Source organism: Saimiri boliviensis, chromosome 8, assembly GCF_048565385.1.
Source record: "Saimiri boliviensis isolate mSaiBol1 chromosome 8, mSaiBol1.pri, whole genome shotgun sequence".
In the NCBI taxonomy this organism is placed as follows: Eukaryota; Metazoa; Chordata; class Mammalia; order Primates; family Cebidae; genus Saimiri; species Saimiri boliviensis.
Window position 1 is genome coordinate 60,105,026 of NC_133456.1, and position 14,282 is coordinate 60,119,307.

Here is a 14,282-nt window from a genome sequence, read left to right on the forward strand (position 1 = left end):
GATAATTTTCTCAAGTCTTTCTTAACAGCCTATAGTTACCTGCAACATCAGCAGATAGGACAACAAAAACACAGTTTTTAGCCATTAGAACTTGGCCCATTTGAAGCAAGTGCTAGAAAATGTGTACATTTTAATGGCTCCCACAGGCATTCTATGAAATTAGCCTTTGAATATGACCTTTTAGCTACCTAATAAAATATAAAGATGAAATCAAGTATTATTCATGCAAGGCTTATTACATTTGCTATTCACATTATTGTTAAGAGAATTTGTAACAAAATAAAACCATCACCTATTGTGAGGTGATTTTCATGAATGTACAGGTACAATTTCATCTTCAACGTTTTGCTTTCCCAGGTTTCAAGGAAAGGCATTTTCAAACCCGAAACATTTCAAATTCTCAGTTCTGCAGCACAAATTTATCCTACTAAAGGGCTGTGACCTTCATTTCCTATAGTCAGTCTTGCATGATAGTTGAAATTGAATTCCCATTTTCCTGTTCTTTATCAGCTTTCACTTTTTAGCATATTCTTTTAAACTGTAGCATGTGAATCTCTTTAGCAACGTATTATGAAACTATGGGGCTACAGTGAAAGCCTCTATTTGCATATCTTCTTTCCCCATTGTATTAGAATACTTACGTGTTTATAATCTGAACTGATAGTGATCTTTAATTGTAGGCATTGTTTTAAGATAAAACTGACTATAATCTAAACCCACACCAGGTTTCTATAATGTACCTTGGGGCTGCTATAGAGACACAGTCTTACAGACTGGGGTCTCAGCCCTGTACCTTTTCTCCCACCAGAACAAGTCTGCTTTTCTTGATCTTATGTAATGGAGACCTGTGTACACTATTCTATGAAAAAAGAGTCCCTCTTATTACCGAACAAAATAAGTTTGAAAACGCTTTCTTAAACTCAGAAGCATAATTGATTGATTGGATCTCACAAGGAAGCAAAACCCAAGATAACTGGTTGAAACAATCATGTCTTTTAAACTGAGTGATCGCTCAAATATCCCAATTCTGATTTCTCATCTTGCTAGCCTATATGAAGCATCATTTATTTTAATTACATTTCTCTCTGGCTGCTAAAGTTACTTCTCTTACTTTGATCTTTGCTCTGAATATTAAGTCTCTGTGCTCACTTTGGGTATCTCAGGACGTTTGCCTGGGTTGCCATCTTTGGTGTTCAGACTCCAGGGATCAACCCCAGGAAATTCTCTGGGTCCTGCAACTGTCCCTCTCATGGGAGAACGTCTGTTTTGTTCTTAATGTAACCCATATGAGGATCAACTGTTTGGTGACTTGTTTAATGACCCTTCATTCATCAGTTCTACCTGATACTTCCAATCTGGTTTTAGCAGCTATAGATTATGGGATGGATGGTTCTCCGTACATCACATTGTTTTTGTTTTCATCATCATACTTGTCATCACTATGATGGATATTGTCTATAAAAGGATTCAGATAATTTAAAGCAATATAGAAATATTACTTATGTAATTATAGTTCATTATTATTTTTCTGGAGTGCTCTCTTATTTTTTTTAAAGTACTTTTACCCACATATGAATGGTGTTCTTAATTTTCTCTTATACAAGTATATTGAAACTCTACTGATTAAGAGCTGAGAGACATCACTTTAGGCTGCCTGGCTTGGAATTCCAAAACAGTTTCTCACTAAGTATCTAACTTTGGGGAAGATACTTGCATTCTTGTACTTCAGTTTTCTCATCTGATAAAAAAGGGACATCAAAATCTTCTTAACTAGTCTAGTTGCTTTCAGGACTCAATCACATAAAAGGAAGTATGATATAGTGGTTTAGAGCAGGGAGTTGAGAGCCAGAGTCCCTAGACTTCCTGGCTCTGCCACTTCCTAGCTCTGTGACCTTGGGCAAATTATTTAACCTCTCTGTGCTTTAGGTTCCAGTCAGTAAAATGGGGATCATGTTAGTACCTACTCATTAAGGTTGTTTTGATTATACAAGTTGTAAAATATTTTTGAAAGTGTCTGGCACGTAGTAAATGCTATTGAAAGATAGCTATTAGCATTACTATATTGAGCCTAAAATACAGTGCCTGTTCCATGATGTGAATTGTGTTTTTAACTTTCCAAAAGCACATTCATGTAAAGTGGCTCCTTTGATTCCAATAACATTCTTACTAGGCTGCTTACACAAGTATAGTATCATCATTTTGTATATGAGGAATCAGATACAGAGAGAGGCTAGATAGCCTGCCCATGATAATTCATGATAAAAAAAAAAAGAAGAAGAAGGATGCCAGTTTTATGCCACAAACAATTTAGCAGTGAAATCTCACAGATCTGTTTTACCATAGTTTATTTTTAGTGAGTTAACTTTTATAGTTTTAGAAAGCTGTAACTGTTTAATATAGTGTTTAAGAAAACTGACTTTGTAATCAACAGACCTAAAGTCCTGGCTCTGCCATATAGTAGTTGTGGGGCCTAGGACAAGTTGAATTGTCTGTGTTTCAATATGTGCACAAAGTCTCTGTCTCACAAGGTGCTTGTCTGGTTTAAGTAAGACAATGTATACAAACGGGGTGGGCAACATTAGGCACATGGCAAACACTCATGAATGGTAGCTATTAGTAATGTATGGTTATTTTATCTTTTTTTTTTTTTTTGAGACAGAGTCTCACTCTGTTGACCAGGCTGGAGTGCAGTGCCACAATCTCAGCAGCTACCCACAACCTCCGCCTCCTGGGTTCAAACGATTGTCCTGCCTCAGCCTCCTGAATAACTGGGATTACAGACGCACACCACCTTGCCCAGCTAATTTTTGTATCTTTAGCAGAGGCAGGGTTTCACCATGTTGGTCAAGCTGGTCTCAAACTTCTGACCTAATGATCTACCCACCTTGGCCTCCCAAAGTTCTGGGATTACAGGTGTGAGCCACCGCGCCCAACCTGGTTATTATATCTTTAAAATTGAATGCTTTTAAAAATAATACAATGGACTTTGGGGAGTTGAGGGGAACGGAGGGGAAGGGGGAGGTGGATGGGGGAATAAGAGACTACACTCTGGGTACAGGGTACATGGCTTGGGTGATGCGTACACCAAAATCTCAGAACACCACTAAATAATTTATCCATGTAACCAAGCACCACTATTCCCCCAAAACTATTGAAATAAAAGAAACAAATGTTCAGAAAAAGAGAAATGGAATGCTTTAAATATCGAATTTTCATTGAGCCTCAAATTCTAAAAATGTCTATTTTCCTTCATTTTCATCGCAGAGACATGCGCTGGAACAAGGGAACCATTTTAAAAGCATCCGTGGACTATATCCGAAAGTTGCAACGAGAACAGCAACGCGCAAAAGAACTTGAAAATCGACAGAAGAAACTGGAGCATGCCAACCGGCATTTGTTGCTCAGAATACAGGTACACAGCCTGAGTTGTGTAAAGTTTACTGCTTGTTACCACCTTCAAGACAGGAGAAAGATGGATATAATGAGCCATAGGAGAGTTGACTTACGTGATCCTAACACAGTCAAACCTTATTATTTGTGGATTCTGTATTTGTGAATTTGCCTACCTGTAACTCCAAAAGCAGTATCTGTGGCACATCCACAGTCATTCTCGGACATGTGCAGAGTGGCAATTTTGAGCTGCCCATGGCACGCATTTCCAGGTGAGGTCGAGTGACCCTACCCGAAGTTCACTGCTTTCTTGTTGCAACTCTCATCCTCTAAACAAGTACTTCTTTCATGGTTTGTTCAGTGCTTTCTACATTTTTGTGGTTTCTGTTGGTGATTTTGCTGTTTAAAGTGACCCCCAAGCATAATGCTAAAGTGCTGTCTAGAGTTCCTGAGGGCAAGAAGGCCGTGATGTGCCTTACAGAGAAAATGCAGGCGTTGGATAAGCTTCGTTCAGGTATGAGTTACAGTGCTATTAGCTGTGAGTTTAATATTCATGAGTCAACAACATATGTTACATAAGGTTACCTTCAACAGAAACATACATAAAACAAGATTAAGTGTTATGACCAGGGTCTCACAGGAACCTAACCCTGCAATTCCGCTAGGAACAGTGCTTCAGTGTTCACCAGTTCAGTGTTCACAGTGACTTTATAGAACATAAAAAAATAAGCACTGACTATACACATTAAATAAGAAGATGCCTTACTATTTGCAGGGTCGGGGAAGCAGTCGATGGTCAAAGTGTGTGTTTATAGGGAACTTGGGGGCACCCAGAAGATCTTACATTAAGTACATAATTCTTGGAGATAGTTATAAATGCTGGAATTGTAGCATATATATCTTTAACTTAAACTATACACCCTTAGAAGAAGACATGCTGATTTTATTAACCATGTGCCACTTGTACGTCATTGCGTTCAGTGAGTATATGCACCAGGGTAAGCAGGAGATGGGGAATTCCTCTTTAGTATCAGCTCCTGGAACTACTCTCAGGTGCTCGGCCTCTCTTGCTGAGTGAAAGGACACTATTTCCTCTGAAATGATTCTCAAAAACAGACTCTCTCTTATTGACCAAATGGGGTTTGTGAAGGTAATTTTAATTTGCTGACTTTGAACACAACCTATCTGAAAGAGTCAATGCCACCATATTTTCTTCTTGAGTAGATTGACACACCTTTTACTAGATTTTGCCATAAAGCAAGGGTTGTCTTTCAACTTTTCAGTGCAACTATTCATGGAGTTGTTTTATGAAACAGGAATGAGAAATATGACATCCTAGATACCACTGTGTTTCACTTAGTGGTGTTCCTCCTGAAAGTTGAACTTTTCAAACAGAGCAATTCATTTATTTATAATAATGGTCTCCAGTCTTCTGAATGCTTATATTTTGAGATGCCACATCTCTCATTCACTGCAGCGATTCCTTGGCTGCGGGGCGGAGAGGTGGGAAGCCACTGCTCTGTAGGGGTGCATTTAGACTCTGGGTAGTGAAGTAGAGGTTGTGTGTAACTTGAAAGTCCTGCTTTCCCCTCCCCTCCTCTACTTTGGCTTCATTTGTTGGTTTTATGTTCTGTCTCTTCAATAAGTAGCTGTAAGTATTTAATCTCTTGAACATACTCTACACATTTATAAAAGCAGCTTGTAGCCGGGCACGGCGGCTCGCGCCTGTAATCCCAGCGCTTTGGGAGGCTGAGGCAGGTGGATCACAAGGTCAGGAGTTTGAAACCAGTCTGGCCAACATGGTGAAACCTGTCTCTACTAAAAATATCAAAAAAATTAGCTGGGTGTGGTGGCAGATGCCTGTAATCCCAGCTACTTGGGAGGCTGAGGCAGGAGAATCACTTGGACCCAGGTGGTAGAGGTTGCAGTGAGACGAGATTGCACCATTGCACTCCAGCCTGGGCAACAGAGCAAGACTGTGTCTAAAAAAAAAAAAAAAAAAAGGCAGCTTGTACTAATCATTCCTTTTACAAGTATTAAAATATAATAACTATTTTGAAAGAGAAACTAGGTTTTGTTTTATTTTAGGGTTCCAAACATGTATATTCATATGAAATACGAATATTGTGAAATATGTGCATTGGAAATTCCATGGTGATGCTATCTTGGTTTTCTTCCAATGATGGTGTGAGGCAGCCTTTAGAACTTTTGCATATCACAGAAAACATTATTAATTAGAAAAGCTCACGATGCAATAAAGCCAGAGTTCTCTAGGTAATATTTATCACCTTATTTAGAAATCTGAGTAATGCTTTAATCAACTGAAAAATATTTTTAATTAAACAACAAAGGATTAGAGTGAGATGTTCGCCTCTCTTAATCCAACTTTATTATTCTTTTTCTGAAAAGACAGTCTGCATGTATGGAGGTGCTGGTCTTACTAGCATGTGCTGTAGATTTGCAGGAGTCCATGTTTTCAGCCTGGGCCTAAGGTCTTTCTTTCATTTTCACTCTAAGTGATTCACGCAAAAGTTTTCACAGAAGAAAGAGCATGACACCTTAATATCAGTGGAACTGCCATGGTATTAAATAGCCCAGGGCTTTAAAATGATGCCTGAAGAAACTTGTGTTTCTGGAGATTACGTAAAGGAACTTGAAGATACTTGTGTGACATCTCAAGCTCCTGGCTCTTACTCATATTGCATCCAAAAAATGATTTTGCAGACCCCAAAACCTTGAATTTAGACTGAATATGGCTTTTCAGGCACATATGTTTCTCAGCTTGTGGGCAAAGGTTGAAAGGCCATGTCATGTGGAGAGTCCTTCCCCTCTCTGATAAGGAAAGGTGACTTGCTTTGAATTTCTATTATATTGCTATATGTTATTGTTTCACAATCATGGAAGGGAGCATTTGAATGGAGAAGCAGAATGTTTATCAGGACTCTATTATAGTCTATGGTTCATTTTCGGAATGCCCAGGGATACTCAGAAAGGAAAAAGGTAAAGAGCTTGTCTGGAAGGCATTTTGCCATGAGATACAGGGGGAGTCAATGGCATTTAGGAAGTGTGTTAGTCAGCTAGTGCTGCTGTAGTGAAGTGACACTGGCTGGGTGGGAAACAGTAGTTATTTTCTCACAATTCTGGAGGCTGGTTGTCCAAGATCAAGTTGTCAGCAGGGCTGGTCCCTTCCGAGGCCTCTCTCCTTGGCTTGTAGATGGCTGTCTTCTCCCTGTGTCTTCACATGGTCTTCTTTCTGTGTGTGCCTGTCCCAATCTCCTCTTCCTATAAGGACACCAGTCCTATTGGGTTTAGGCCCACCAGTATGATCTCATTTTAAATTAATCACCTCTTTAAAAGCCCTATCTTCAAATACAGCCACATTCCAAGGTATTCAGGTTAGTACTTCAACATTCAAATTTTTTCCAGGACACAATTTAGCCAGTCATAAGAATGTATGTGAGGAGGAAAGGGAAAAAGTTGTTCATCTTATAGATGAGAACTTACTTGTTGAGTTAAAAAACATACTTTCCCTTTGCCTTGGTGAGATGGGTTAAATGATGCTTCTAAAACTTTAGTTAGTTGCATAGAACTTTCATAAACTTTTGTTGTCACTACCCAAACTTTTTTACTTTATGGTACTCTTAGTGTTTTAGCAATCTTTTACCATCTCCCTAGACCCAAAAAAATACTCACTCTTTTTGTTAGGTCCAAACAACTTATTAAGTATTTAGGTTCTATCAACGTGGTAGCCATTTGAAAAAATAAAGCATATCAATTAAAAGGAAAATATCATTTTTATTTTGTTATTAAATAACCACAGTACTTAACTAACTGGACGTGTGTGCCTGTTGGGCACTGCACAACTTCTAAAGCCTTGGAACATGATCGGACACCACCACCTTTGTTTCCCAGTCCACAATGATGTTCATGCAGCACGTGTTTTTCTTTAATCATAGCAACTGCCAAAAGCTCAACTTTGCAATGATACTATGTGGTTGAAAAGTACATAGCATTTCAATCTGATGCTGAAAGAAAACTGTCTTGAGTTTAGTAGTTCTCAGGTAGTTTTGCCATTGCCCTTGAAAGGTAGGACATCTCCAGTGCTGTGAGTTCATTGCAGCACCCTTGGGGACCTCAGTGCACAGTTGAAGGACCATGAAAATACATTATTCTTTACTTAATATTATTATTAGCTCACATTTAAAACTTCATTCTTATATTTTTCAACTTATCCTCAGTGTGAATATTAATATATGTGAGAGACAATCTCTCCCTATTTTGCACACATAATCAAATCTATAGAACACCTAAAACTTATTTCACATACTACCAGTGGTACGTCTACTATAGGATATACAGAACTTACTAATTTAAAAGAACAAAACACTTTTATTTTGAGGATTTATTGTTTTCCAATTATTTGTTTTATTTATTTGTTTTTTGGAAACAGAGTCTTGCTCTGTCACCCAGGCTGGGGTGCAATGGCATGATCTCAGCTCACTGCAACCTCCACCTCCCGGGTTCAAGTGATTCTCCCTGCCTCAGCCTCCCAAGTAGCTGGGATTACAGGTGCCCACCACCACGCCCAGCTGTTTTTAGTCGACACGGGGTTTCCTCATGTTAGCCAGGCTGGTCTTGAACTCCTGACCTCAAGTGATCCTTCCGCCTTGGCCTCCAAAGTGCTGGGATTATAGGCGTGAGCCACCACGCCCTGCCAATCCAAAGTATCTGATTTTTAAAAATGGACTTTATTTTTTAGAACAGTTTTTGGTTCATAGCAAAACTGAGATGAAGCTGCAGATATTTCCCATTACCTCCTGCCCCCAAGCATGTACAGCCTTCCCATTATCAACATCCCGTACCAGAGTGGCACATTTATTAGAATCAAGGAACCTGCAGTGACATTTCATTATCCTCCAAAGTCTATACTTTACATTCCCTCTTGGTGGAGTACATTTTGTGGGTTTGGCCAAATGTCTAATCACATGCACCTACCATTACAGTATCATGTAGAGTGGTTTCATGGGCTTAAAAGTCCTCTGTGCTCTGCCTATTTCAGTATTTTATCTTTACTCTTTTTATAGGAACTTGAAATGCAGGCCCGAGCTCATGGACTTTCCCTTATTCCAACCACGGGTCTCTGCTCTCCAGATTTGGTGAATCGGATCATCAAGCAAGAACCCATTCTTGAGAACTGCAGCCAAGACCTCCTTCAGCATCATGCAGACCTAACTTGCACAACAACTCTCGATCTCACGGATGGCACCATCACTTTCAACAACAACCTTGGAACTGGGGCTGAGGCAAACCAAGCCTATAGCGTCCCCACAAAAATGGGATCCAAACTGGAAGACATCCTGATGGACGACACTCTTTCTCCTGTTGGTGTCACTGATCCACTCCTTTCATCAGTGTCCCCCGGAGCTTCCAAAACAAGCAGCCGGAGGAGCAGTATGAGCATGGAAGAGACGGAGCATGCTTGTTAGCGAATCCTCCCTGCACTGCATTCGCACAAACTGCTTCCTTTCTTGATTCATAGATTTAATAATTTACCTGAAGGGGTTTTCTTGATAATTTTCCTTTAATATGAAATTTTTTTTCATGCTTTATCAATAGCCCAGGATATATTTTATTTTTAGAATTTTGTGAAACAGACTTGTATATTCTATTTTACAACTACAAATGCCTCCAAAGTATTGTACAAATAAGTGTGCAGTATCTGTGAACTGAATTCACCACAGACTTGAGCTTTCTGAGCAAGAGGATTTTGCATCAGAGAAATGTCTGTCCATTTTTATTCAGGGGAAACTTGATTTGAGGTTTTTATGCCTGTGACTTCCTTGGAAATTAAATGTAAAATTTAATTGAAAGAATGTAAAGCAACCAAAAAGAAAAAAAAAAGAAAGAGGAAAAGAAATCCATACTAATCCTTTTCCATTTTATAAATGTATTGATTCATTGGTACTGCCTTAAAGATACAGTACCCCTCTAGCATTGTTTAGTGTTTATACTGCAAACTGTTTAAAGAAATACTGTATTCTGTAAAACACACACACACAAAATGCAGCCTTTTCATGAGAATCATCTGGTTAGAAAACATAACTGATACCAACTGAAATTGAAGGGAGTTAGACCAAGGCTCTGAAATATAAAATCTAATCTTGCTCTCTTTTATTCTGTGCTGTTACAGTTTTCTTCATCAATGAGTGTGATTCAGTTTTTCGTAAGATATATTTTATTTTGAAATGGAAATTAATGTCCTCTCAAAGTAAAATGTTGAGGAGCACTGAAAGTTTGTTTTACTCTTTTTTTTTTTATTCATTTTTGCTTTTGATAAGAAAACCAAACTCAGCATATTTCTAATTGGCTTTACTATTTTTATTTTTAAATTATGTTTTACTATTCATTTGCTTTGTACAGATTCTTTATTATCATCATTCTTTTCAATATGTTTGTATTAATTTGTAAGAATATGCATCTGAAAATGGCAAGTTTTCAATATTTTTACAATTCACTGGTAGTTTTCCGCATTCTTTGTACACCCATGAAAGAAAACTTTTATGCAAGGTCTTGTGTTTAAAAGACAGCTTTGAGAATATTTTGTATGTTACGGTCTCAACCGGAACTGTTTTTAGACACATTTTAAGGTGTAGTATTAATAGGTTAAAACCAGGCTTTCTAGAAAGAATAAACTTACATATTTATTTTTAGGGTATGAAAATAGCAATATTCTTGAAGATGGATAACCATAGCATTAATACGCCCATTATGGTCATTTAATTGGGGTTTATTTCAGCAAACTTGCTGAATTTTGTTTTAAAGAAAGAAATACTGTATTGGCAAATTACTGTTACTTGATAACCACGTTTTAACAAGGAGCAATGTTGTAAAGTTAGTTTCAGTGCATTATCTACTTGTGTAGTCCTATGCAATAACAATAGTGTCACATGTATCAAGCCTAGATGTTTTATACAGATGCCATATAGTGTTATGAGCCAGGCTGTTGAATGGAATTTCTCAGTAGCAGCCTACAGTTGAATAGTAAGTGGCATAAAGCATATCCATTCAGAATGAAGTGCCTTAAATATAGCAGTAGTCTTTTTTGGACTAGCACTGACTGAACTGTAATGTAGGGGAAAGTTTCAAGATGGTATCTATAGTCAAGAGGAACATGTAGCATGGTGCCTATGTAGACAATATAAGAGCTTCCAATTTTCCTTCAGATATTTTTAATATTAAATATATTTTAGTGACAGTGTGCCAACTTCTTTCATCAGGAAACTTTATTCAGGAGGGTTTTTAAAAAAGTGTTTAAATGTCAAATGTGAATTGGTGGTGGGTGATGGAAGGTTCATAGAGAAGGAGTGATCATCAGATGTGTGAATGAACGGTTTAGGTGAAAATAATCAACTGCATAGTTCCCATGCACGCTGGGCAATGAGAATCCTTGGAAACATTGGTGATGCTATCAGTTTTATAGCTTTATTACTTAAGGGGGTAGGGAAAATTACTTCCCGTTCTTTCAACCCCCTTAACTGTATAGCTCTTTTCCTAGAATAGTGATGCAAATCTGCATGCACAGCTAATTGTACCATAGTATTCACTGATACAATCATAGCATTGTCTATTTTTCTCTTCATATTTATATGGGGGGGGTGGGCGCTGGATGTAAAAGTTGAAGATGTGATGCTATGATATTAGTTTTCCTTAGCTGATTTTGAGGGTTTTTAAAAATAAAGCAAGATTGACTAACCTATGGCCAAGGGAACAGGACCATGGTTAAGCAACCATATAGAAAGCTTTGTTGAAAGAAAGTATGGCATCTTGTACCACTACCCTGACTGTCGCAACTCCTAACCTTGCCGTTGCCTGCTTCCCCGTCCCCTTCTCCTTAAGAGACAATTTCTGCAGGTGGCAGGTGAGCAAGCCCGGGAGAATGCTGCAATCTTGGGGGGTGGTTTTATTTATTTCTTTTTGCCAAATAGAGTGTGGATTCGTTTTAGGGACTAGTTAAGCCAAGAGGCAGTGGTTTGGGCTTGTCGTTTGTAACGAGAAAATGATCCACACCACTCCCCCTATCCTCGGGTGCAGAATTGTGACTCGAGGTTGGACCTCCATATGGAGTGACCAAAATGCCAAAATTGTCCGTCTGACTCTGGGTAGGGCAATGGAAATACCAAACCTTCTGACTTCGCCAAAAAGCATACAAGCAACCTGGTCATACATAGGATGACAAAATTCTTTCTGGTTGTTTTTAAACAATAAAGCAATAAGAACAAATACAATACATAGGAAGTTAAAAGATATAAAGCACAAAGGAATGCACTTATTAATATTTTTGAAAAATGCACTGGGAAAAGTTGATGTCAATAACAGTAGAAAAAAGCCCTATTTCTTGATAAAAATGACAAATGACTGTCTCTTGCAGATGCTAGGTACTGTAATGTTAATAATAGTCACCTGCTGTTGGATGCAGCAATAATTTCTCTGTGGTCCATAGCACTGTATATTATGGATCGATATTAATGTATCCAATGAAATAATTGACTTGTTCTTGATAGCCTCATTAAAGCATTTGGTTTTTCACGTAGTGGTGGCCTATTGTGTTAATGCCAATTTTGAATGTTATTTGCCGTATCAAAAAATGGTAGTGCACATTTGCTTCTGATTTAATGAATAACAAATTGCATGAAAAATTTTAAAGTGCCAGTAAGTACTTTTTTTTTTTTTGTTTAAAATGCCACTCTAAGATGTTACGTTTTGGTTTTAAACATTTTTGATTACTTTATGACTTACACTCAGATGAGCTATAATTATGCAGCTTTTTTATCCCCCTTAGAATTTGGGGAGATTTTAAACTCCCAAATGCCAAGACTTCATTTTAGATATAGGAGTTTTATTTAAAATGTTTCAGTGAGAGGTGGCTTTAAAAAAGAGAAATTGTCAGAGAAACCCTTGCATATTTACAGAAAAGATACTGGGTTTTTAAAATACAAATTTACAATAATGAAAGCTTAATATACCCAGGCTGCTAGCTCCTGGTTGCTTTTTTTTTTTTTTTTTTTTTAAATATACTACTTAAGAATCATTTGATAAATGCTGGATTTGAATCGGGAAGTGTCAGACAAAACATGTCTTTATTCCCTAGCTAGACCTTAAACTTCTACCCTTTTAAAAAATATATTCTGGTTTAACCTCTGGAGAAAATGAGCAAGAAACTTCCTGTAATGCTTCTGATCTGACTGTCAGCTTTTTCCTAAGTTTAATTTTCTTCTTAAATTGTAATATACAATAATCAAGGCCTTTCTTTTTCAGATCTATTTGAATTATTTATATTTTCCCTAGAAGTATTACTGTAGGATGTCTTTAAAACATGTAAAAGTAAGAAGATTTCCTTCTGGAACAAGAGAATATTCTGGGCAAAATCAAAAGCAGGTAAGTTGAAAATTGGGGCTTTTCATCTCCAGGGATCTGTAGCAATACCTTCACCCACATTTCTGTCCTGGCATTTACCAGTTAACAGCCACTTCACAGCCCATAAAGATCCTTCATATTCAGCTTCCCCCCTCCCACCTTCCCCCTACACAATTATGTATTACAATGGTGTTACCTGAGGATTGGACATTTGCCTACAATGTGTGTGATTTCATTTGATATCTACAGACTTACATTTCTTAAAAATTTATTAAGCCAATTTACTTTCAAATAAATTATATCCATTCAGTCACCACACATGGCCTCTCAGTTCATCTTTCTGGGTTTGAATCTTATCTCTGCCCATTTCCAGCTCTGTGATTTTGTGCAAGCACTTGGCCCCTCTGTGCCTCCAAAGTAGCTACCACATAGTAGTCTTGTGAAGACCATTCGAGTTACTAAAACTAGAATTTGTGCTTGACAGCATGTAATAAATGCTCAGTAAATGGTAGCTCTTATAATAATCATCTTCATTACTAAAAGGAAAAATACTTTCTGGACTAACTAAAATCATTTTATGTATTAGCAGTGACATGCACACCACATTTGGCAAAGCACTGAATCACAACATAGATTGAAGATGTGTATAAACTGCAAGGGGACAAAAAAGCCACAGATGATTTTGGAGAAAAGGACCTTCCCATCTGTAAGACCTAGGGTAAGAATATTTCAAAGAATTAATAATAAACTCAGTGTATCACAGGAAAATGTCCTCAACACAAATGAAATTTAAATTGCTTTAAACCCGTACATTCTGCATGTGTTCTTCTGCCAGGAGAATAATTATATTATTTCCAGAAAATATGCCTCACTGAAGCTGAAATCTCTATTATATTCCCTAGAAAATTAAACTTTTTAATCCTTTGTGATATACACTGATACTATACAGCTAAGAGTGGTGTCTTGACTATATCCTGTCTTCAGTTTTCTATCAATATTGAAATGTTTTTCAGGATTTTATTTTCAATTGTACTTACATTTGATGACTTCTTTGGAAAATGATCTGAGAAGTTAATCTTCATAATCCAGCCAACATAAATGAACTGTTAGAATTACCCTGTTTTTATTTTTTTGTGTATGCCAAGATTTAATGCATAGCCAAGTAGCGTGAGGAAAGCTCGTTTAAGAGGAGTGTTGTAAAGTTAGATTTTCATTATATTTAGAGAGAAGTGGTGATGATCTCTTAATTCTTTGCTGCCACATCTGAGGCTCAATTGCAGTGGCTTTATGTCTGCATCCATAATAACATGAATCCATAATACACGTCTGAACAGAGTGTAAGTGAAGAAGCTTGTATTATCCTGGTTTTCCCAAGAGGCATATATCCTCCTCCTCTCAAAAAAGTATACAGTAAATCTGCCATATTAAAATTGTCAAGGTCCTGTATATATGTAAAATTTACACATGGTTAATTATAT

General features: G+C 37.5%; 1 protein-coding gene across 7 annotated transcripts in view; it reads left to right on the forward strand.

Moving 5' to 3' along the window:
- The window catches only part of MITF (melanocyte inducing transcription factor), a 224,653-nt gene extending 212,673 nt beyond the window's left edge, over positions 1-11,980 (forward strand). For all 7 annotated transcript variants that reach the window (XM_010350113.3, XM_003939461.4, XM_074404539.1 and 4 more), the window contains 2 exons: positions 3,265-3,412; positions 8,475-11,980. In XM_010350113.3, the coding sequence (XP_010348415.2) occupies positions 3,265-3,412; positions 8,475-8,876 (550 nt within the window). In that variant the 3' untranslated portion in view covers positions 8,877-11,980. The remainder of the gene's footprint in view (positions 1-3,264; positions 3,413-8,474) is intronic.
- The last annotated feature ends 2,302 nt before the right edge of the window (positions 11,981-14,282 follow it).